The 25467-nt window shown below is 41.2% G+C and overlaps 1 protein-coding gene across 2 annotated transcripts in view; it reads left to right on the plus strand.

Annotated features, from left to right (window-relative positions):
• LOC117530842 (mothers against decapentaplegic homolog 6-like) overlaps positions 1-25467 on the plus strand; it is an 83327-nt gene that overhangs the window by 14736 nt on the left and 43124 nt on the right. The window contains exons 2-3 of one of the 2 annotated variants that reach the window (XM_034193786.1): positions 4733-4780; positions 8472-8546. In XM_034193786.1, the coding sequence (XP_034049677.1) occupies positions 4733-4780; positions 8472-8546 (123 nt within the window). The remainder of the gene's footprint in view (positions 1-4732; positions 4781-8471; positions 8547-25467) is intronic. The other variant, XM_034193793.1, reaches the window with a different exon arrangement.

A 25467-nucleotide genomic window follows, 5' to 3' on the forward strand; every position in this document is an offset into this window, starting at 1 on the left:
ATGGGACATATATACATACATACATACGGTGTCTCAAAAAATGTACCCAAAAGAGCAGACTTTAAGGTTTTACTGTTAACCTATAAAATTGTTCACGAACTGGTGCCTCGCTACCTGGCGGATTTGGTGAAACCCTACGTACCGGCTCGGGCTCTGCGTTCGCAGGATGCGGGACTGCTTTGTGTTCCAAGGGTGATGAAAAAGACAGCAGGTCAAAGAGCTTTCTCTTACCGTGCCCCTGCTCTGTGGAACAGTCTGCCTTTATTTTTTTCTTATTCTTTTAATCGTGTCTTCTAATTGTGCTTTTTAATCTCTTAATTAATTTTTAGTTGTTTTTTAATTGTTTTTGTGTGAGGCACCTTGAGACAACATTGTTGTGAGTTGGTGTGATATAAGTTGAATAAATTAAATTAAATCAAAAGTATTTTGATAGCACAGAAAAACTAATCAATATTTAATTAGACATTTTCTGCATGATCATGTGGCCAAAAAATGTAATGTTTCTCCCCAATGCACAGTTTTTAGTTCAGTCTTTCGTTTTTGATGTTTTAACCCTTTATCTGTTACACCACATGATCAATGTAACCTCCTCATCTGAAGTTTCCTATGAAACAAATCATCCATGTCCAGTTTTCTGGAAAAACCACCTAGCAAATTCACGTTTCCTTGCCATTTTCTGGAGAGTTAGTTCACTCTGAGACTGAATTTTGTATGGAAAGAGATGCAAGTTAGCCCTTAGGATGCGTTGCACAGAACGCCACGATTTGTGTTCTTTGAATTAGGGTCAACTGCAACATTTTTCCTGAACTTTAATGTCTTGTAGAACAAATTTTAGGGTTCCTGAAATGAGAAAAACACTATTATTTCCCAGTTAAACCATTTCCTGGTATTCATATTTCAGAGTGCTTTTGGGTACATTTTTTGAGACATCCTATATATACGAGGGCTGTCAATAAAGTATAGGTCCTTTTTATTTTTTTTCAAAAACTATATGGATTTCATTCATATGTTTTTACGTCAGACATGCTTGAACCCTCGTGCACATGCGTGAGTTTTTCCCCGCCTGTCGGTGACGTCATTCGCCTGTGAGCACTCCTTGTGGGAGGAGTCGTCCAGCCCCTCGTCGGAATTCCTTTGTCTGAGAAGTTGCTGAGAGACTGGCGCTTTGTTTGATCAAAATTTTTTCTAAACCTGTGAGACACATCGAAGTGGACACGGTTCGAAAAATTAAGCTGGTTTTCGGTGAAAATTTTAACGGCTGATGAGAGATTTTGAGGTGATACTGTCGCTTTAAGGACTTCCCACGGAGCGAGACATCGTGCAGCACTCCCAGGCGCTGTCGTCAGCCTGTTTCAAGCTGAAAACCTCCACATTTCAGGCTCTATTGATCCAGGACGTCGTGAGAGAACAGAGAAGTTTCAGAAGAAGTCGGTTTCAGCATTTTATCCAGATATTCCACTGTTAAAGGAGATTTTTTTAATGAAAGGACGCAGCTGGTGCGGTGCGGCGGCACAGGAAAAACACCTCCATGTTGATAACCATTTGTAAAATCCAGGCGGCTTTTGATGGCTTTCAGTGGAGTGAGTATATGAGAAATTGTTTAACAGCTGGACATGTTCCAACTTGTCCTTAAGGCTTCCAACAGAGGTGTTTTTCCTGTGGTGAAGCGTCGCGGCGGCTGCGAGCCGACGCTGCAATCCGCCCGCACGTCTTTCATTAAAAAAAATCTCCTTTTAACAGTGGAATATCCGGATAAAATGCTGAAACTGACTTCTTCTGAAACTTCTCTGTTCTCTCACGACGTCCTGGATCAATAGAGCCTGAAATGTGGAGGTTTTCAGCTTGAAACAGGCTGACGACAGCGCCTGGGAGCGCTGCACGATGTCTCGCTCCGTGGGAAGTCCTTAAAGCGACAGAATCACCTCAAAATCTCTCATCAGCCGTTAAAATTTTCACCGAAAACCAGCTTAATTTTTTGAACTGTGTCCACTTCGATGTGTCTCACAGGTTTAGAAAAAAATTTGATCAAACAAAGCGCCAGTCTCTCAGCAACTTCTCAGACAAAGGAATTCCGATGAGGGGCTGGACGACTCCTCCCACAAGGAGTGCTCACAGGCGAATGACGTCACCGACAGGTGTGGAAAAACACACGCATGCGCACGAGGGTTCAAGCATGTCTGACGTAAAAACATATGAATGAAATCCATATAGTTTTTGAAAAAAATAAAAAGGACCTATACTTTATTGACAGACCTCGTATATTACAGAGGTCTGTTACGTATACGTAGCAGAGGGCCATATCTGAATCCCTGCTGGCTCTGTGAAGCTGTTCTCACGTTATCATAGCCAAATATTGTGTTACTTCTCTGTTATTGTACATGTGGTTCTTTATGATACAAACTGTGTGAACAAACTACTGATTTTGTTGCACTTTAACTCTGCAAAAGTGCTGGCTTTTGTAGGCACCCAGACACAAGTGGTGACTATACTCACAGTGCAAGTAAAGCTAATGACAATAACATACATGTCGGAATTTCAAGAAACATGCACCATCAGCATACTTTACTGTCAAGAAAAGGGACGTGCCTGGTAATGATGCCACCCTGGGTGAGGTTTTACGTTGAGTCCTCCACCCCCAACACACACATTGACACTTTTATTCCCATTGACCTACACAAGCAAGTATTCAACAATGGTTTTTGAAAACATGTTTACTATGATCCCTTTAAGAGATTTGTTTAAGAGTTTATCTGTAGCTAATGAAACATTACAATTGTTATGACTACACTAGTGTTCGTAGTAGTTAACATGCCACTCTGTCATAAATATACATAGCCACACTTCTGCAACAATCCAGGTAAGGTTGAGAATTTTGTGCTTCAGTGGACTCATCTTGACACTGGCAATATTGTTCAACTGCTTCAACACTGGGACCTGCTACTCCCTTAATGATCTGTTTAATCACCAGAAAACCTTTCACTCCACTTGCACATGAGTCCTAAAGGCAATAACAGAAGACACTTTGAAGACACAGATTGGTGGACCTCATGTTGCGCCCAAAACACACCCATGGTCAATAAAGTGATTAAATACAACCCTGTGTCTTACTTTGTGCCCAAGTGAAGTTGGACACGCCCAAAATGCACTTATGATATGAGCTTTAGAGTGTGTGCTATGGATGGTCAAGACAGAAGCAATATCCCAAACAAGTGGATTTGTGTAGAGAGGGTTGTTAGATAGCTTACATGTTCTTTTAGCTATCTCATGAACACATTTCTTATAACCACATAAAGGTCTGCTGGAGTAGAATGCCAGAATTTTGATTATTTTCTTCTCTTTCTTTAACATTTGTGGCTTGTGATGTCACACAGATCTGATGTCCTCCCCTGCTGGTTTGCAGACTTCATTTGTATCTTTGAACTCCAACACTTTAAAGGCTATGTCACTCTTACATGTTGTTTGACCATCTGTGTGGTATCTCAAGTCAGTAGGGCACTTTTATATTAAGTTGGTATATGGTGATCATAAAGTCTTGAAGTTATTTCTATAGTAACAGACTGTTGCCTTTATCATGGTATATGGTCTACTTGTGCAGAAAAGATTGCTGATTTACATGCAGGATGTGATGTAATGACCCCCATTTTCTAAAGTATACTTCCTCAAGACTCCCCAAACCCACCACCAACAAGTGGTTTGCATTAGATAAGGTGTTCTTTACTTATTGGATGGAAATGAAAATCAAGATGGCATCCAAATTAGCCATACTGGATAAGAGACAATGGCCATTTTTGGAAAGGAACCTTCCTCAATGCACCATCAAGAAATTCAATCAATCAGATTTTTTTAGTTGCAAAGTAACATAGATCTGGATAACACCTCTGGCAGACATAATGGATTATAGGATGATCCTCATTTTCTCAGGGAACCTTCCTCTGGCCTCCCCAAGTACATACAGAGCAGATCGGCTGCGTATGTGTGTATGTGTGTGTGTATATATATATATATATATATATATATATATATATATATATATATATATATATATATATATATATATATATATATATATGGTGTCCATACAGAGCAATTTCCAACCACAATTATGCTTATAGCAGGACAAGATGATGTGCAGTCAGAGAAGTGTGAGACCATGAGGACATTTAACCATAGACTGCACAAACTTTTTCTTGTTCTGAGTATGTCTTGTTCAGGACCGTCAAAGCTTACTGCTTGCATTATCATGTAATCTCAAGCATATGTAACAGCACCAAAATAAATTTTTATTTGTGTCCCCACACAGCATTCCTTTCTATTCACTAACTCACAGAGCAAGAAAAGACAGAAAAAGCAAATGATAAATTAAAACTGAACAACAGGAATTTGTGATAAATGCATAAGTCAGAAAGCAGCACCTGTGCCCTGAACAGCATCTCACAAACCTGCTGTGACCTGTGATCTGGAAAAGTTTAAATAACTTGGAAGTCCCACCGAACTGTCATCCAAATAAACACACTGTTGAGCTGAGCCTAAAGAGCATACTCCATAAAACATATTTTATGTCAGACTAAATGGCAGGTGAACAACAGACACATCAGTCTTAACATATGTTTTGAGTTTGATATTTGAAGGAAGCAAAATAGAATAAAGCAGATTTTGTTCAGATGTGTTTTAGTTTAAATTTAGAACTAAGTACATTAAACCTTTAACTTTTAATTTTTTGTTTTATTTTCAGACTCCCCTCCTCCTCCATATTCCCATTCAGATGAACACAAGCCACTGGGTGAGTGTGCAAAATATAATTTTTAATAATATATGTTCTAAACTCAATAAATGTAGTCCCGCCCCCCCCATACGTATAATTGCTCTTTTCCCTGCAGCTCTTCAGAAACCTTCAGTTATTGTTTATTGTAGGATGTGTGTGACTGAGAGTTTATTGGCATCAGTGCATTAGTTGAGAAATTGTTTAAAAAAATGGCAATGTTGATATTAAAAGAAAGATAAGAATAATCCAAAATCCACATATGAATCCTAATCAACACCAAAATTTAGTGGCTTTTGGTTGTTGACTCTCGGTTTACTGCAATGAGTGACATCTTGGTGAGGGAGACTTTTTTTGCAGCTTCTCTCTGTGAATGATGACTGACCCATATATATATATATATATATATATATATATATATATATATATATATATATATATATTCAAAGAAGAGATCACATGAGAGGTGTGAGGAGCAGACTAAACTAACAATGGTTACAAACACAGCAGTGAATAATGACACAATATGACACAAAAGGTGACCACATAAGAGACTAACATACACACGTAACTCAGGCAATCGACTGACAAATGAACAAGCAGACACATGTGACTTAAAAGCAAACAGAACAAATTGACTCAAGTGCAAGGAATCAGTGAGGACTAAAAGAACAAGGACACTTGAGGAACTAATGGAACATAAGGTGACTAAAGACGAAGCAGACATCAAAACAAGCATGGAAATAAAATCTAAACATGAAACAAAACCTGAGACATGAACCCAAAATACAGCATCAAGTACATAAAATGCAAAGGCACCCAGAGAGACACTGACCACCTGCATATCCTCTCTCACCACATCCATAAACCTCCTCTTTGGCCTCTGTTTTCTCCTCTTGCCTGGTGGCTCCATCCTCAGCATTCTCCTCCCTATATAGCCTGGGTCCCTCCTCTGCACATGTCCAAACCATCTCAATCTTGCCTCTCTGATTTTGTCTCCAAACCACCCCACCTGAGCTGTCCCTCTGATATGGTCCTTCATTGTCTTTTTGTTAATGCTACCATCTCTAAGCCGTACAACATGGCTGGTCTCACTACTGTCTTGTAAACTTTCCCCTTCACTCTTGCAGATATTCTTTGATCACAAATCACTCCTGCCACCTTTCTCCACCCACTCCACCCTGCCTGCACTCTCTTCTTCACTTCTCTATCACACTCTCTATTACTTTGGACAGTTAACCCCAAGGATTTAAATTCATCTACTTTCACCACTTCTACTCCTTGTAACCACACTATTCCACTGGGCTCCCTCTCATTCACACACATATACTCAGTCTTGCTACTGACGTTGATTCTCTTGCTCTCCAGAGCATATCACCTCCTCTCCAGGCTAGACTCAACTTGCTCTATACTCTCACTACAGATCACAATGTCATCTGCAAACATTATAGTTCTTGGAGACTCCTGTCTGATCTCATCAATCAACATGTCCATTATCATTGGAAACAAGAAACGACTCAGAGCTGATCCTTGGTGTAATCTCACCTCCACCTTGAATGAGTCTGTCATTCCTACTGCGCATCTCACCACTGTCACACTATTCTTGTACAGTTATATGCAAACGTTTGGGCATCTCTGATGATTTCCATCATTTTCCTTTATAAATCATTGGTTGTTTGGATCAGCAATTTCAGTTAAATATATCATATAACAGACAAACACAGTGATATTTGAGAAGTGAAATGAAGTTTACAGGATTTATAGAAAGTATGCAATAATTCTTTAACCCCCTACCATCCGCCTCATTTTGGCTTGTCAGTATCTCACAAATAAGTAAAATTTCACATCGATGGACTATACAGGCTTAGAAGGTCTTAAATAAAATTAGGCAGGTGCATAAATTTGGGCAACAGAAAAAATACATCAATATTTAGTAGATCCTCCTTTTGCAGAAATAGCCTGTAAACGCTTCCTATAGCTTCCAATGAGCGGCTGGATTCTGCTTGAAGGTATTTTGGACCATTCTTCTTTACAAAACATCTCCAGTTCAGTCAGCTTTGTTGGTTTCTGAGCATGGACAGCCCGCTTAAAATTGCACCACAGATGTTGTTTTGGTGGCCGGCCCTTCCTGATAGAAGCTGTCAGTTGGCTTTGATTAGGATGTTGTAGGCTGATCGGGAAGGGCGGATGGGGGTCACACACACACACCACATTCACTCATGCACTACATACCTTCTGTCTTGCAAGAATAAATTGCATATATGAGTATTAATGTTCATAAATGGTTCTGCCAGTGTGGCATTTACTATTACTATGTATGCAGATGGGGCAAAAAAATTGCACCACAGATTTTTAATAATATTCAGGTCTGGGGACTGAGATGGCCATTCCAGAACATTGTACTTGTTCCTCTGCATGAATGCCTTAGTAGATTTTGAGCAGTGTTTAGGGTCGTTGTCTTGTTGAAAGATCCAGCCCCGGTGCAACTTCAAATTTGTCACTGATCCATGAACATTGTTCTCAAGAATCTGCTGATAGTGACTGGAATCCATGTGACCCTCAACTTTAACAAGATTCCCAGTACCTGCACTGGTCACACAGCCCCACAGCATGATGGAACCACCTCCAAATTTTACTGTAGTTAGCAAGTGTTTTCTTGGAATACTGTGTTCTTTTTCAGCCATGCATACCTCCCCTTGTTATGTCCAAATAACTCAATTTTAGTTTCATCAGTCCACAACACCTTATTCCAAAATGAACCAGGCTTGTCCAAATGTGCTTTAGCATACCTCAAGCGACTCTGTTTGTGGTGTATATGCAGAAAAGTCTTCCTCTGCATTTCAGCATCTCCTTGTGCAAAGTGTGCTGTATAGTTGAACGATGCACAGAGACACTATCTGCAGCAAGATCATGTTGATTATGACTGTTCTCATCATCCTTCACTTCAGCTTATCTGAGATTTTTCTTGGTCTGCCACTTCGGCCTTAACTAGTACTGCACCTGCAGTCTTCCATTTCCTCACTATGTTCCTCACAGTGGAAACTGACAGCTGAAATCTCTGAGATAGCTTTTTGTATCCTTCCCCTAAACCATGATGTTGAACAATCTTTGCTTTCAGGTCATTTGAGAGTTGTTTAGAGGCTGCCATTTTATGGCCACCTTAAATACTCTTTCTTGTGATTGGATTCACCTGTGTAAGGAGGTCAAGGGTCAATGAGCTTACCAAACCAATTTTGTGTTACAGTAATTAGTATTAAGTGTATTCAAATCAATAAAATGACAAAGGTGCCCATATTTATGCACATGCCCAATTTTGTAAAATAATTATTGCACACTTTCTGTAAATTCTACAAACTTCATTTCACTTCTCAAATATCAGTGTTTGTCTGCTATATGATATATTTAACTGACATTTCTGATCCAGACAACCAATGATTTATAAAGGAAAATCATGAAAATAATCAGCGGTGCCCAAACGTTTGCATACAACTGTACATGTCCTACTCTACCCTAACATACTTCTCTGCCACTCCAGACTTCCTCATACAGTACCACCACTCTTCTCTTGGCACCCTGTCATAAGCTTTCTCTAAATCCACAAACACAATGTAACTCCTTCTGGCCGCCTTCTCTGTACTTCTCCATCAGTTTTCTCCAGAGTATTCTGTAAATCTCAGTCTCTAAATATTTTTGCTTTTCCTTCATTCACCAGATTTAATGCTGTCTTACACTGAAACTGCGGCCCCTCTCTGCCCCAACCCACCTCGCATCATGCCAGACTATACAGGTGAGTTACCTGCATTATTTCTGCAGAAGGACTGAAAGTCGCCTTCTTTTGAATAGTTGTTTGAGCAGGTCATTGTGATCAAAGGCCATCTGTAGTCATGAAGAAGGAGGTTTTCCCACAAACTGTTTGGGAAAACATAAGGAATAAAGAGAAAAATGACTGGAATGCTGAATGGGTTGTTTCTGCATTTGCAATTGTCCTGGATCAAGACTAAGGGCCCGGTCACACGGCACACGACGATAGCCGAATGAAGGAAAAAAGTCACAAAGTCACAAATCATCAAGAAAAGGTGGACGAATGAGCCGGCAATTCTATCACCGAAAAGCCTGCAAATCCAGAGCACATAACGGAATGTAACAACTGAACCTAACAAAGGAAAAATGAAGCGAACGCCGACCTTGACGCTTTAAACAAAATCAAAACAAAACATGCGAACCTGCGCAGAGCCATTCCAGCTGCCCATGGCCAGAACAGCTTTCGCACACAGATGCTCCAGCCGGCTGGAACGTGCACACAGCTGTTCCAGCCTCAAACAGCTGGAACATGCGTAAATAGTTGATAAAACATTCTTGCCGCTATTGTTTCTATATGAAAACATTGCTTTTTGTCCCACACATGGACGAGTCATGTTCAGCTGGTCGGACCTTTAGTTCTTGTTCCGTTAAGATAATGGCAACGTTCGTGCAAGACGTCAGACTTGGGAGGTTGGACGAAGTTGAACGACAGTCAACCTTTTAACGATGACTGTATAACGACTCACAGGACAATATCACGATTTTGCGATGCAGTAAATTGCGCAGGCTTATGATACAAACAGACAGGTTTGTGTGTGTGTTCTTAACAGTCAGCTGAACTTACCTCGTGTGGATCTGCAACAGGGCGCACAAACAGATACGACACTTTTCAACAATATGAGTTAGATTAGATAGAACATTACTAATCCCTAGGGAAAACTCCTTTAGTGAAATTGAGGCTCCAGCAGCATTGTATAGCAGCACATAGGGGAGGAAGCACACAAAAGTGAAAGTAAAAAAAAAAAAATTGCAAATATAAATATAAATACCACACATACTGATCGCTGCTGGTTTCCTGGCTACTACTGTTCCTCTCCTTCCCGTCCTCTGTCTTCCTGTTAAATTTATTCATGTCACACTAGTGGGTGTGAAAAGTTTTGACAGTATGGTATTTTAGGTTTGACATTTGATTGACAGTCAAATGCGTCTTGATTCTTGATTTCACAGTCTTGTGGTGTAATGACTTTTGCTTGAGGAGTCAAAAGCACAAATTTAAATTATTTCCTCATCAGGCTGCACTTGAACAAAATGTGTCCGACTGTACCTCTGCCTATATAAACGAGTAAAGTGCATTTTGTGGCGTTATTATGTTGTGCTTTCCTTCCTGTATTCAAAGGCTGTTAAGACAGCCAAAAATCCCGGGCATAAAGTGTCCATTGTTACAGAGGTATGGAGGGCTCGGTGGGGGTCGGGGGGGGGGGTCTCTCTCGCTATCTCAACGCCACAGCAGTGTAGCCTTTCTTTCTGTCTCTTGTTCTCTGTCCGTCTCTCCCTCTGCTTTCTCCACAGCAAAATATTTCACTGGGATGAAGCTGCAATAAGATCCTGCTGCAAACTCCCAATCCCCCTTTTCCACTCAAACCACCCATCCCCCTCTTTCCCTCATTCTTCCCTTAAATCCCTCCATTCCTGGCAGCAGTTGAGCAGTGGAAAGAAGCTGGCATTTTAGGGACGGGGGGCGAGTGGCCCTGATGAAGTGGAGGTGTAGATTTGTGTGTATTTTAATTTTTTTGGTGGGGGGGGGGGGGGGGGTGTTGAGAGGTAAATTGGACAGGAAACAGCTCCGTCTAGATGTTTAAACTGGAGTTTTATTATTATTTTTAACATGTTGAGGCCGTGTGGAAAGTCCATGTAGTGTTGGGAGAAACACACAGTTATTCCGTGGAGTCTCCTCGGACTCGCGTGTGGCTGGTGTTGAAAGGTGAACGGCGCTGATGGCATCCGTGTCGTGAACGTACAGCAGTCAGGACCCGTTTAGTCTGAAGAGGGTCCGCGTGAACCTTTTTGGTAACACTGATGTTCCATCACTGCTAACTACACTTTCCTAATTTACACAGTGGGCCTCATTCCATCAGGGAGCTGAACCCTGTTTGTTTGTCTTTCAACACAATGTGATAAAATTTTAGGGACGATTATGCTGACTTTTTTGTTTGTTTGTTTGTTTGTCTGTTTGTGGACAGCCTGGAGTCCACAATTTTTCATATATCGTTATGGATTTTTTTTTTTTTTTTTTTTTTTTTTTTTGGACTGAAGATTCATATCCTAATGGGCAAGAAGTGATAAAAGGTCATAGGTCAAAGGGCAAAGTCAGGAAAAATATTGGAAAAATCCCTATCTTTAACATTGAACAATTTTAAAAAATAAGACAAGAAAAGATCAACTTTATTTATCCCAAAGGAAATTATGTTGCCAGAGTACAGAAACAGTCAAGAGTCAACTTTTTTTTTTACAATAAGTACAACAATTTATGCGAAATGATTGGAAGACATTTGCAGAAAATGTTTGACAATATTACACATAACTCTGAATAACTGAATAACTCTGAATAACCCTGTTCATTATGTATTCATCCTGCTGAATGGGGAGGAATTATACAGTCTGATTCCCACAGGTAGAAAACACCTCCTGGTGCACCTCGGTGGTCTCAGTCTATGGCTGAAGGTGCTCTGATAGGATGTCAGTGTGGCCTGCAGGGGATGGGAGGTGTTTGTCCAGGATGCTGAGCAGCTTCCTCAGCATCCTCCTCTCTGACACCTCCACTACACAAAATTCATAACTGTCAAAAAAGATCAAACTTCTTTCATATTTGAAAGCGTTTTGTAGGATGGTATCTTTTATCGACTGACAAAGTTTGATCTGGATCTGATCCAGATTACAGCTTTTGTGGCCATTTAAAATAAACATTGGAAAGCCCATTTAATGTACGAGGTCTGTCCATAAAGTATCGTACCTTTTTATTATTTTTTTTAAACTATATGGATTTGATTCATATGTTTTCACGTCAGACAATCTTGAACCCTCGTGTGCATGCGTGAGTTTTTCCACACCTGTCGGTGATGTCATTCGCCTGTGAGCACGCCTTGTGGAAGGAGTGGTCCCGCCCCGTCGTCGCATTTTCATTGTCTGGAAATGGCGGAATGATTTGGGGTTTTTTTCCATCAGAATTTTTTCAGAAGCTGTTAGAGACTGGCACCTGGAAACCATTCGAAAAAATTTTCTCGCTTTCGGTGAAAATTTTACAGGCTTCACAGAGAATAAGGTCTGTTAGTACAGCTTTAAGGACCCCTTTAAGGACGTTCGGCACACCGCGCTCCGAGCTGCGACGACGCGGCACAAGCCACCGGACCATTTCTAAACGGATGGCTCTGTGGATACGAGAACGTCGTGTGCTCTTTTTCTGGTTATCACAAGAGCTGGACATCAACCATTTTCCGGCAGATTTCACTTGGGCCATCCTTAAAGCTGTAGTAATAGTCCTTATTCTCTGTGAAGCCCGTAAAATTTTCACCGAAAGCCAGATAAATTTTTCGAATGGTTTCCAGGTGCCAGTCTCTAACAGCTTCTGAAAAAATTCTGATGGAAAAAAACCCCAAATCATTCCGCCATTTCCAGACAATGAAAATCCGACGACGGGGCGGGACCACTCCTTCCACAAGGCGTGCTCACAGGTGAATGACGTCACCGACAGGCGTGGAAAAACTCACGCATGCACACAAGGGTTCAAGCTTGTCTGACTGAATCATATCCATATAGTTAAAAAAAAAAATAAAAAGGTACGATACTTTATGGACAGACCTCGTATATTTTATATTATACACTCAACAAAAATATAAACGCAACACTTTTGGTTTTGCTCCCATTTTGTATGAGATGAACTCAAAGATCTAAAACTTTTTCCACATACACAATATCACCATTTCCCTCAAATATTGTTCACAAACCAGTCAGGCCACTCTGAAAGGTGCAGTTTTATCACACAGCACAATGCCACAGATGTCGCAAGATTTGAGGGAGCGTGCAATTGGCATGCTGACAGCAGGAATGTCAACCAGAGCTGTTGCTCGTGTATTGAATGTTCATTTCTCTATCATAAGCCGTCTCCAAAGGCGTTTCAGAGAATTTGGCAGTACATCCAACCAGCCTCACAACCGCAGACCACGTGTAACCACACCAGCCCAGGACCTCCACATCCAGCATGTTCACCTCCAAGATCGTCTGAGACCAGCCACTCGGACAGCTGCTGAAACAATTGGTTTGCATAACCAAAGAATTTCTGCACAAACTGTCAGAAACCGTCTCAGGGAAGCTCATCTGCATGCTCGTCGTCCTCATCAGGGTCTCGACCTGACTCCAGTTCGTCGTCGTAACCGACTTGAGTGGGCAAATGCTCACATTCGCTGGCGTTTGGCACGTTGGAGAGGTGTTCTCTTCATGGATGAATCCCGGTTCACACTGTTCAGGGCAGATGGCAGACAGCGTGTGTGGCGTCGTGTGGGTGAGCGGTTTTCTGATGTCAATGTTGTGGATCGAGTGGCCCATGGTGGCGGTGGAGTTATGGTATGGGCAGGCGTCTGTTATGGCTGAAGAACACAGGTGCATTTTATTGATGGCATTTTGCTTGCACAGAGATACCGTGACGAGATCCTGAGGCCCATTGTTGTGCCATACATCCAAGAACATCACCTCATGTTGCAGCAGGATAATGCATGGCCCCATGTTGCAAGGATCTGTACACAATTCTTGGAAGCTGAAAATGTCCCAGTTCTTGCATGGCCGGCATACTCACCGGACATGTCACCCATTGAGCATGTTTGGGATGCTCTGGACCGGCGTATACGACAGCGTGTACCAGTTCCTGCCAATATCCAGCAACTTCGCACAGCCATTAAAGAGGAGTGGACCAACATTCCACAGGCCACAATTGACAACCTGATCAACTCTATGCGAAGGAGATGTGTTGCACTGCATGAGGCAAATGGTGATCACACCAGATACTGACTGGTATCCCCCCCCAATAAAACAAAACTGCACCTTTCAGAGTGGCCTTTTATTGTGGGCAGTCTAAGGCACACCTGTGCACTAATCATGGTGTCTAATCAGCATCTTGATATGGCACACCTGTGAGGTGGGATGGATTATCTCAGCAAAGGAGAAGTGCTCACTATCACAGATTTAGACTGGTTTGTGAACAATATTTGAGGGAAATGGTGATATTGTGTATGTGGAAAAAGTTTTAGATCTTTGAGTTCATCTCATACAAAATGGGAGCAAAACCAAAAGTGTTGCGTTTATATTTTTGTTGAGTGTATCTGAATTAAACATACCCAAATCACTCTCATATTTGAAAGTGAGGTGCAGACTGCCACTCACTATCACCTGACAAAGTTTGATCTGGATCTGATCCAGACTGTGGATTTTGTGGACATTTGAATTTAATATTGAAAAGCCCATTTGGTGTACATTTTGCATTATATCTCAATCAAAAGTGCCCCAATCACTCTCATTTGTGATAATGAGGTGCAAATTGGCACTCTCAGTGAATAGGCTAGGTTTGATCCGCATCTGATCCGTATTGTGGATTTAGCGGATATTTGATTTTTAAATGGTGCAGATGTACAGTATTGTGCCATTATAGTTTGGTGGTAGTCGAAGAAGTAATAATAGTGTTTATGCTGCAAAAGAGACAAAGCTGAAGGCAGCGGTGTAGATGGAGGTGGTCTGTGCAGTCTTTAAAAAATTGATGACATTATATACAGCAGGGGTGCCCCCATTTTTTCGGCTTGTAAGCTACGTTTAAAATGACCATGTCTAAATAATCTACCTACATTACAAACGCTAAACGCACATTGGCTCATCAATTAAACTTAGTGCAGAACTGTAGTAAAACTCGATCCCCAAGTAATACTGACTTAAACATTTTAGTTGTTAAAAATTATTATTATTATTATTATTGGCAGCATGGTGGCTTAGTGGTTAGCACTGTTGCCTCACAGCAGTAAGGTCATGGGAGCGATTCCCACCTGTAACCTTTCTGTGTGGAGTTTGCATGTTATCTCCGAGTTTGCGTGGGTTCCCTCTCGGTGCCCCGGCTTCCTTCTACATCCAACGACATGCAGGTTAGGTGGATTGGAAACTTTAAATTGTCTGTAGGTGTGCATGCGGGTTTGAATGTGTTTGTTTGTCTCTATGTGGCCGTTGTGACAGACAGGCGTCTTGTCCAGGGTGTACTCCGCCTCACGCCCTCTGACTGCTGGGATAGGCTCCAGCCCCTCCGTGACCCTTAATTGGAGTAAGTGGTTGAAGATGAGTGAGTGAGTATAAGTAGTAGTAGTAGTAGTAGTAGTAGTATTTAGTAGTATGAAAAAATGCCTTCAAAAGTGGATCTTTAATCTTTACGCCTGGATTCACCCCTGGTTTGCTGCCTGAGCAGAAAGAATGGATAAAGTGTGTATTTATGCAGAAAGCACGACCTGATTGACGTTTTTTAAGTCATGTTGTCCTTAGAAAGAGACCTCAGGTGCATTTGGGGGATAAAAAGCTTGTAGTAAGTCTGATTATTTGTTGTTAACGCGTCACAGATCTTTAGCTGTTTTTAGTTTAACCACAGCGAGGGCACCCACAGAGCGGCACAGAATTTTAAAGAAAAGTGTTAAATTGTCTTTGTAAAGCTTATTGCAGGTGTGCTGTCATTGCCATGCTTTGAGATACAGTGAGACAACGGGAAGTGTTTTTCAACTCAGAGCTGCTGCACAAAACAGCGGATGAACAGCTCACAACATCAAACACTAAAACTGGGCAAAGTGGGTGCACTATCTTTGCAATTGATCGGTCTGTCACGGTCAATGTAATGGGCAGCCCTGATATACAGGGTTACAGTTAATTGCGGTCCTCTATACAAAACACAAAGAAAATAAAAATAACAAGGATTTTTTTCATACATGTAGCATCCTCAGGATGTGAAATAACGGCATGTAAAGTCCACTGGTATAGGTTGTGTTTATAGTAGTCTCACTGCCAGAGCACAAAGCATAGCTTCGTTCATCATGGTTGGGTGACTGCATTTTTTTTCTTTCTTGGCTGCAGAGAGAATGCTTCAGTCAGAGCGAGTGAAAAAGTGATGAGCCACATCACTGTGCTCACCGTATTCACTTAAACAAAACTGTGAATCTGACAAAATCGTATTTTGTGATTGTTTCAGAGCAGTTAAGCTGTAAAACACATAAGAGATGTACGGCAGAAAAAGTTTATTATTTTGGAGGCTGGCTGTGTGAGTGGAGTTTGTGTGCACTGGTAGATCCCCACCCATATGGATATTTTTGGGGTCTGATGCTGATATTAGGGACCACATGATTAATGATACAGATAAAAATAGTTTTCAATAAATGCCTCACTGAAACAACTTTCCTGTTAATTTTAACACAGTATAAAAAACTTTTTTTTTTAAATTTTCGCTTGTTCCTGCAGCTGCAATTGCACCCCCCACCTCCAAAGAGCACCTTAAACTGTCACAACTTGCACTGCAACCTTTTATGCTGTGGGGATGTTTTTCAGAAGCAGGAACTGGGAGACTAGTCAGGATTGAGGGAAAGATGAATGCAGCAAGTACAGAGACATCCTGGATGAAAACCTGCTCCAGAGCGCTCTTGACCTCAGACTGGGTCAACGGTTCATCTTTCAGCAGGACACTGACCCTAAGCACACAGCCAAGATATCAAAGGAGTGGCTTCAGGACAACTCTGTGAATGTCCTTGAGTGGCCCAGCCCAGAGCCCAGACCTGAATCCGATTGAATATCTCTGGAGAGATGTGAAAGTGGCTGTGCACCGATGCTCCCCATCCAACCTGATGGAGCTTGAGAGGTGCTGCAAAGAGGAATGGCCAAAACTGCCCGAAGATAGGTGCAACGAGCTTGTGGAATCATATTCAAGAAGACTTGAGGCTGTAATTGCTGCAAAAGGTGCATCAACAAAGTATTGAGCAAAGGCTGTGAATACGTATGTACGGTAGTGTTCAGAATAATAGTAGTGCTATGTGACTAAAAAGATTAATCCAGGTTTTGAGTATATTTCTTATTGTTACATGGGAAACAAGGTACCAGTAGATTCAGTAGATTCTCACGAATCCAACAAGACCAAGCATTCATGATATGCACACTGTTAAGGCTATGAAATTGGGCTATTAGTAAAAAAAAGTAGAAAAGGGGGTGTTCACAATAATAGTAGTGTGGCATTCAGTCAGTGAGTTCGTCAATTTTGTGGAACAAACAGGTGTGAATCAGGTTCCCCTATTTAAGGATGAAGCCAGCACCTGTTGAATATGCTTTTCTCTTTAACAGCCTGAGGAAAATGGGACGTTCAAGACATTGTTCAGAAGAACAGCGTAGTTTGATTAAAAAGTTGATTGGCGAGGGGAAAACTTATATGCAGGTGGAAAAAATTATAGGCTGTTCATCTACAATGATCTCCAATGCTTGGACAAATGGAAAAAAAAAAAAAAAAAAAACAGAGACGCGTGGAAGAAAATGGAAAACAATCATCAAAATGGATAGAAGAATAACCAGAATGGCAAAGGCTCACCCATTGATCAGCTCCAGGATGATCAAAGACAGTCTGGAGTTACCTGTAAGTGCTGTGACAGTTAGAAGACGACTGTGTGAAGCTAACTTATTTGCAACAATCCCCTGCAAAGTCCCTCTGTTAAATAAAAGACATGTGCAGAAGAGGTTACAATTTGCCAAAGAACACATCAACTGGCCTAAAGAGAAATGGAGGAATATTGTGTGGACTGATGAGAGTAAAATTGTTCTTTTTGGGTCCAAGGGCCACAGACAGTTTGTGAGACGACCCCCAAACTCTGAATTCAAGCCACAGTTCACAGTGAAAACAGTGAAGCATGGTGATGCAAGCATTATGATATGGGCATGTTTCTCCTGCTATGGTGTTGGGCCTATATATCGTATACCAGGTATCATGGATCAGTTTGGATATGTTAAAATACTTGAAGAGGTCATGTTGCCTTATGCTGAAGAGGACATGCCCTTGAAATGGGTGTTTCAACAAGACAATGACCCCAAGCACACTAGTAAACAAGCAAAATCTTAGTGCCAAACCAACAAAATGAATGCCTCGCAGATGTGATTCACAGGGTTGCTAAAAAAGCAGTTTGAACATAATAGTTTTGAGTTTGTAGCGTCAACAGCATATAGTACTATTATTGTGAAGCTGTTGTGATTATTGTGCCTTTTCTACTTTTTTTTACTAATAGCCCAGTTTCATAGCCTTAAGAGTGTGAATATCATGAATGCTTGGTCTTGTTGGATTTGTGAGAATCTACTGAATCTACTGGTACCTTGTTTCCCATGTAACAATAAGAAATATACTCAAAACCTGGATTAATCTTTTTAGTTACATAGCACTACTATTATTCTGAACACTACTGTACATATGATTTCTTAGTTTGTTTTTTTTAATAAATTTGCAAAAATTTCAAAAGTTTTTTTCATGTTATCTTCATGGGGTGTTGTGAGTTGAATTTTGAGGGGAAAAAAATCACTCTATTTTTGGAAAAAGTGAAGCGATGTGAATCAATCAATCAATCAACTTTTTTCTTATATAGCGCCAAATCACAACAAACAGTTGCCCCAAGGCGAATCCTTTCCGGATGCATTGTAAATCAAGCCCTGATACATATAAAACTTTCTTCAAAATTTTGTGGACGGACAGCCTTCTCTGTGTCCTTTTGCTTATTTGTGTTACAATGACAACAACAGTGAAGTGGAAATGTTTATTGCTCTACTCTACAATCCCTTGTGCTGCATGTAGCAAGTCACAATATTTTAGAGATATCCATATCTAAGATCCAAATTGTCACGACACACCCACAACAATGTCACTTACTGAACATCCCTCTACCTATAAAGACTTGGGCTGACAAAACAAAGACACAATGGGCAAAATAGGCTATGACTCAGTCAAGTGTCATTCATGATTTCTGTCATATTTATGAAGTGGACATAATCCAATGAGTTTTCTTCCAGGATGTGGTGTGTGTTTGTGTGTGGTCTGCCCCTCACACCTCATCAATGGAGCCAAGAACACAAATGAGACATGCTGAGACGTCTGCATGGAGCTTTTGTCGTGTGCTGTAGCTCCTCTTCTGCCAACATGAATCAGTTAACTACCTTAAAAAAAAACCCTTGATGTGGGCCGAGCTTTGAATTCATCTTTCAAGAATGCAAATGACTGGGTGTGCGCGCGCACCCGTGTAAGTATGTGCACGCTGTAAATCCTCTGGCATGTCATCCAAAGCCTGCGATGTTTGGTTACAAACTAATACTAATAATGCAGTTGTAGTAGCAGCAGCAGGGTGTGGTCTGTAAATCCTTCTATTGTTGGATCTGTTAGCGTTCCCTTTATTCCACAGTAAAGAGTTTGGCTTTCAACAAGGAAATGTTTTCTGGATGTTTGTCAGCCTTATATCTGCTCAGGTTGACCCTTGGTGCTGCGCTGCGTGCCAGACACCAAAAGAGCCAGAAAGGAATTAATGTCCGTCTCCATGATAAGCTTGTCTCACAGTGTTTGTCTGGGGAAAACACACACACGTGCACGGACATTGCATGTTGATCTTCATTTAGGTGGCTGTGTTAACATGTTAATAAACCTTGTAGACCGCCAGGATGAGCAAAACCTCCCAGAAGTGTCCCAGATGTGTGTATTGTGTCGTGTACACCGCGCCCCTCTAGAGAATAGACCCAGCGCCTGTTTTTCCATCTGTGCCACGAGCAGCACACAGCTAAAATAGACAGAAAAAAGATCTGTAGACATTCATTTTGACATCGTACCAATTTCACTTCTGGTAATCTTTGTTTTTCCTAGTGTCCCAACTCTGTATTTTCTTTTCCCTTTATATAAGAACGGATTCCACATAAAGTGAAATATGTTACAAGGGCTGCCACATACTGTGTGTAATTACATGTTAGATGCCTATAAATACAGCTACATTAGTCATTACCAGCGCAGCCAGAGGGGTACACACTTGTGATCACTTTGGTCTTTGTGTAACTGTTCGTATCGCTCGAACACCTGATCTGATTCTAATAAAATTTCATAGGGACATTGGGCCTGTGGGTGAGAATGAAAGCAGCCAAAAGAAAAAAAAGAGTGTGCCTCGAAAGGTCATGCTGACCAGTTACCTAAGGTGATGATTGGATGTCTTTGATACAAGGTGTCTTCGGGGGTCCTTGGGTATTGCTGGAATAACTCTGTATCAAACAAGCACTTACTAAGAGAGTCTAGGATTAGGAGTATCACTTGCATTGTAAGGGAGTGTCAGCTTTGACATTTTGGCCATGTGGTCCATTTCTCTGTACATGATCCAGCACCCCAGGACCCCAATACCTGGAGAAGGCCAAGTGGACACCCACATGTCACCTGGATGTATCAGATAGATGGTTACTTTAGAGATATCAAGGATTCGTTATTGTCATTCCTACCATGTAAAACATGAAAGAATGAAATTACGTACTCAGGTCTCGACGATCATTAATAATAAATAGGATAATTACTTATAGATGGAACATGAACATAAACATAATGTAAACAATGTCAGCATCATGACCTCAAGCAATCCCCCGGAATAAATGTAATAATGGAAGATCTTACTAAAACTACCAGGACCTCAATGAAACCGCATGAGAGCATATAAAATCCAACAAAAATCTAATATAAGATCCTATAAATGCTAAAAGCAACACAGTAAAAGTAAACAGGTATGTGAGATGCATTCAGAAAGTATTCAGCCAAAATACAATCAGTCACGTGAGGATCTGAAATTCTAATCCCTTTCAAAGTAGTCTCCTTGGGATTGCACACAGTTCTCCCAGTGGTTCTGCCATTGTTGGAAGCATTACTGGAAGACCTTTTTTGGAATGGTGTCCACCTGGGCCATCACGTTCTGCATGATGTCTTCTCGCCACTCAAACTGAGTCCCTTTTAGTGTTGTTTTGGGCTTGGAGAGCAACCAAAAATCAGAGGGAGCCATGTCAGGGGAGTATGAAGCCTGATGAATCACAGGAGTGTTGTGTTTGGCCAGGAGAGCCTGAGTCAGCTGAGCAGAATCGGTGGGTGCATTATCATGATGGAGCTGTCAACTTTTTCCCGTCCACAGATCCGGTCATTTGTGGTGCACAGCATCACAAGGGCGATGTAGGACCTTCTGATAATCCTCTTTATTTTGGCCTTCTGGTGCATAATAATGGTGCAACGTTCCACAGGAGTCAAAAGAAAATGGTCAACATGATTTTGACATCGCTGCACATTGCTGCAAGTTTTGTTTCCGGGTTGTACCCATGTCATCAGCACGAATTTCCATTACACTCTCCGCACACCCAGATCCTCCATCAATGTGGAATGTGGCAAACCTGTGCTTATCCGCACCTTGTCCACAACTCCTTGGATGGTGACACAACAATCATCTACGACCAAAGTCTGTATTCTGTCAATCACTTGGTCATTTTGCCTTGTGGATGGCTTACCAGAATGTGCTTCACTCTCCATAGATGTGCACCCATTTTTGAAGCCGTTGTATAAATCTTTTAATTGCGTTATGTTCATGGCATCATCACCAAAAGCCTTCTGAATCTAGTGAATGGTTTGCACTTGGGTATCACCAAGAGTTTGGCAAAATTTGATGCAGTACCTTTGCTCAAACTATTCCCTCATGTTGTAGCAAATGAGAATCTGACGGGTGCTCACCACACGTGTTCATTCTAAGACAAAGTGCTAGCCACCTATGTGCCCTCTGGGCAGGAAAAACTTCATGCATATGAAGGTTCCCCCACCTCTCTACCAAACAACAACTCGCATGCTTCATTTCTTTCTGTGGGCTAAAATAAATTCGGATAGTTTTAAATGTGCATCATATACATATAAACACACACCCTATGGACTCATTGGGAATGAGCTGGTTGTCTGCCTGGGCCGTTGCCATGCAGGACCCAAGGTGGTTCATTTGTGTCACAGATGCGGCAAAGCAAAGCACCAGTGCATGCTCCCACAAGTGACTTGAAATTACCTGACTTTCAATGTGTGCCAATGAAGGTGCCCACATCCACGGAGCCCCAGAGTGGCCACAGAGAGTAAAAAAGATATTGTAGAGCGATTGAAATATGGTTGTGTGTGTTTAAATCACAGTTTAATTCATTCTTGTGCACAATATGAATCCAGTGCATAACCAAGACATTCATTCTTAGATCAGCACACGTATCTCTCTGAGCATGCAACTATTCTGTGGCCAATAAATGTATTTGTGTGTTTGTTATTATCCACACAAACACAAAATAGCCACTTCTGTCATTCATTGTCACTCACTCCCACCGTGTGCATCCAATGAATCAAATGTGAGAACTAATCAATCATGTCAAGCAAACAATTGTATCTTCTGCACATACTTGGGTTTTGAGTACTCAGACCTGGGCAAACTGCGGCTCGGGGGCCACATGCGGCCCTTTGCATACATATTGTTGTCTTTGGCTGCTTTCAGTAATGCTTTTATTTGGTTAGACTCTTTCTCTCCGATTGTTCTGTCTGAGTTATTTTCATTAGTCACTTCCTCCAAACCATCAACATGTCTATTAGACCCCATTCCTACCAGGCTGCTCAAGGAAGCCCTACCATTAATCAATGCTTTGATCTTAAATATGATTAGCTGGCTATGTACCACAGGCTTTTAAGGTGGCAGTAATTAAACCATTACTTAAAAAGCCATCACTTGACCCAGCTATCTTAGCTAATTATAGGCCAATCTCCAACCTTCCTTTTCTCTCAAAAATTCTTGAAAGGGTAGTTGTAAAACAGCTAACTGATCATCTGCAGAGGAATGGTCTATTTGAAGCGTTTCAGTCAGGTTTTAGAATTCATCATAGTACAGAAACAGCATTAGTGAAGGTTACAAATGATCTTCTTATGGCCTCAGACAGTGGACTCATCTCTGTGCTTGTTCTGTTAGACCTCAGTGCTGCTTTTGATACTGTTGACCATAAAATTTTATTACAGAGATTAGAGCATGCCATAGGTATTAAAGGCAGTGTGCTGCGGTGGTTTGAATCATATTTATCTAATAGATTACAGTTTGTTCATGTAAATGGGGAGTCTTCTTCACAGACTAAGGTTAATTATGGAGTTCCACAAGGTTCTGTGCTAGGACCAATTTTATTCACTTTATACATGCTTCCCTTAGGCAGTATTATTAGACAGCATTGCTTAAATTTTCATTGTTACGCAGATGCTACCCAGCTTTATCTACCCATGAAGCCAGAGGACACACACCAATTAGTTAAACTGCAGGAATGTCTTACAGACATAAAGACATAGATGACCTCTAATTTCCTGCTTTTAAATTCAGATAAAACTGAAGTTATTGTACTTGGCCCCACAAATCTTAGAAACATGGTGTCTAACCAGATCCTTACTCTGGATGGCATTACCCTGACCTCTAGTAATACTGTGAGAAATCTTGGAGTCATTTTTGATCAGGATATGTCATTCAATGCGCATATTAAACAAATATGTAGGACTGCTTTTTTGCATTTACGCAATATCTCTAAAATCAGAAAGGTCTTGTCTCAGAGTGATGCTGAAAAACTAATTCATGCATTTATTTCCTCTAGGCTGGACTATTGTAATTCATTATTATCAGGTTGTCCTAAATGTTCCCTGAAAAGCCTTCAGTTAATTCAAAATGCTGCAGTTAGAGTACTGACGGGGACTAGAAGGAGAGAGCATATTTCACCCATATTGGCTTCTCTTCATTGGCTTCCTGTTAATTCTAGAATGGAATTTAAAATTCTTCTTCTTACTTATAAGGTTTTGAATAATCAGGTCCCATCTTATCTTAGGGACCTTTTAGTACCATATCACCCCAATAGAGCGCTTCGCTCTCAGACTGCAGGCTTACTTGTAGTTCCTAGGGTTTTTAAGAGTAGAATGGGAGGCAGAGCCTTCAGCTTTCAGGCTCCTCTCCTGTGGAACCAGCTCCCAATTCAGATCAGGGAGACAGACACCCTCTCTACTTTTAAGATTAGGCTTAAAACTTTCCTTTTTGCTAAAGCTTATAGTTAGGGCTGGATCAGGTGACTCTGAACCATCCCTTAGTTATGCTGCTATAGACTTAGACTGCTGGGGGGTTCCCATGATGCACTGAGTGTTTCTTTCTCTTTTTGCTCTGTATGCACCACTCTGCATGTAATCATTAGTGATTGATCTGTGCTGTCTTCCACAGCATGTCTTTTTCCTGATTCTCTCCCCTCAGCCCGAACCAGTCCCAGCAGAAGACTGCCCCTCCCTGAGCCTGGTTCTGCTGGAGGTTTCTTCCTGTTAAAAGGGAGTTTTCCTTCCCACTGTCGCCAAGTGCTTGCTCATAGGGGGTCGTTTTGACCGTTGGGGTTTTTCTGTAATTATTGTATGGCTTTTGCCTTGCAATATAAAGCGCCTTGGGGCAGCTGTTGTGATTTGGCGCTATGTAAATAAATTGATTTGATTTGATTTGATATTAAAAATGTCAAGCTTGTGTGTTGCAAATCATTAGAGAGGTTTATTTAGGTATATTTAAATATTTACATATTATTACAATAATAAACATTACCTATAAAAGCTATTAAATAGGTAATTTTTTGTAAAATTTGTAATGGGAGACAGCCGAGTTATCGATGGTGTGGCCCTCAGACATAATTCAGGTTCCCTATGTGACCCCTTGTAAAAATTAATTGCCCACCCCTGCATTACACTAAACTATGACCTTATTTATGTCTCTCTGAATTTGGAGCTCTGCATCGAGCACATGTGGCAGGGGATGTTTGAGGTGCACGTTTTTCATCTGTAATTGTCTGTGTTACTTTTACACATCTGAATTGATTAAATTGAATTGAATTTATGATCCAGTAGCGCTCCGTGACCCTTGTGATCTAGTTAACACTATGTCACAGTCAAAACCAATACCTTCCTGGTATTGCTTTCATACTCTACTCCCTGGACCAAAATCTTGGATGAGTTTACACACGAGACTTCTGTGACCCATGTGTCCTCTGTGACCCACAGTCCAAACCTTGTCACCATAATAACTCATCAACACTTCCAGGTATCACTTCCACTTTGGATAAAATTGCTCTGTCGAACAAAATTCTCAAAGAGTTTGCATGTGAGAGCTCTGTGACCCTTGTGAACCTCATGACCTAGTCCAAAGCATGTCATAGTCCAAACACTGTCACCATGAGAACTCATCAACACTTCCAGGTATTGCTTTCATGTGTGTGTGTGTGTGTGTGTGTGTGTGTGTCTGTTTTCATACTTTAATGAAAACATACCCAGGCGAGGCAGCGGACACATTAGTTTGCCACTTGTTTTTTCCATGTCATATGTTAATATACATTAAAACGCCTGCTTACCTATATGAACATCCTGAAATGGTGTAAAAAATGACATCTTTAAAACTCTAAAATTTCCTCTGTGAATGTGAATCCTGTTCACGTAATGAATGTTAAAACACTCTGCGTGCTCTCTCGAGGGACTGACATGCGCTCGCTGCAGTATTAACCCTATGAATTGGCTCTTTGACTGATGGGGCAAGGCCCCTGGAATGTTGGGAAATTGGGAAAGTGAGGGGGAGTAGGGTCTTGCAGTGAACGAAGTGTGGGGGGGGAGGGGTAGGTAGGGGTTGGGTGGGGGTCAAACTTTGGAGAGTGACATCTGATACGTGTTTGAACATATCACCTTTAATACTTAAGAAAGGCAGAGCTGAGGCCACATTCTTGGAAGATTAGATGGAGGCTTTGAGTGCACGGCGCTGCTGCTGCTT

This window comes from Thalassophryne amazonica, chromosome 2 (genome assembly GCF_902500255.1).
Source record: "Thalassophryne amazonica chromosome 2, fThaAma1.1, whole genome shotgun sequence".
NCBI classification, from domain to species: domain Eukaryota; kingdom Metazoa; phylum Chordata; class Actinopteri; order Batrachoidiformes; family Batrachoididae; genus Thalassophryne; species Thalassophryne amazonica.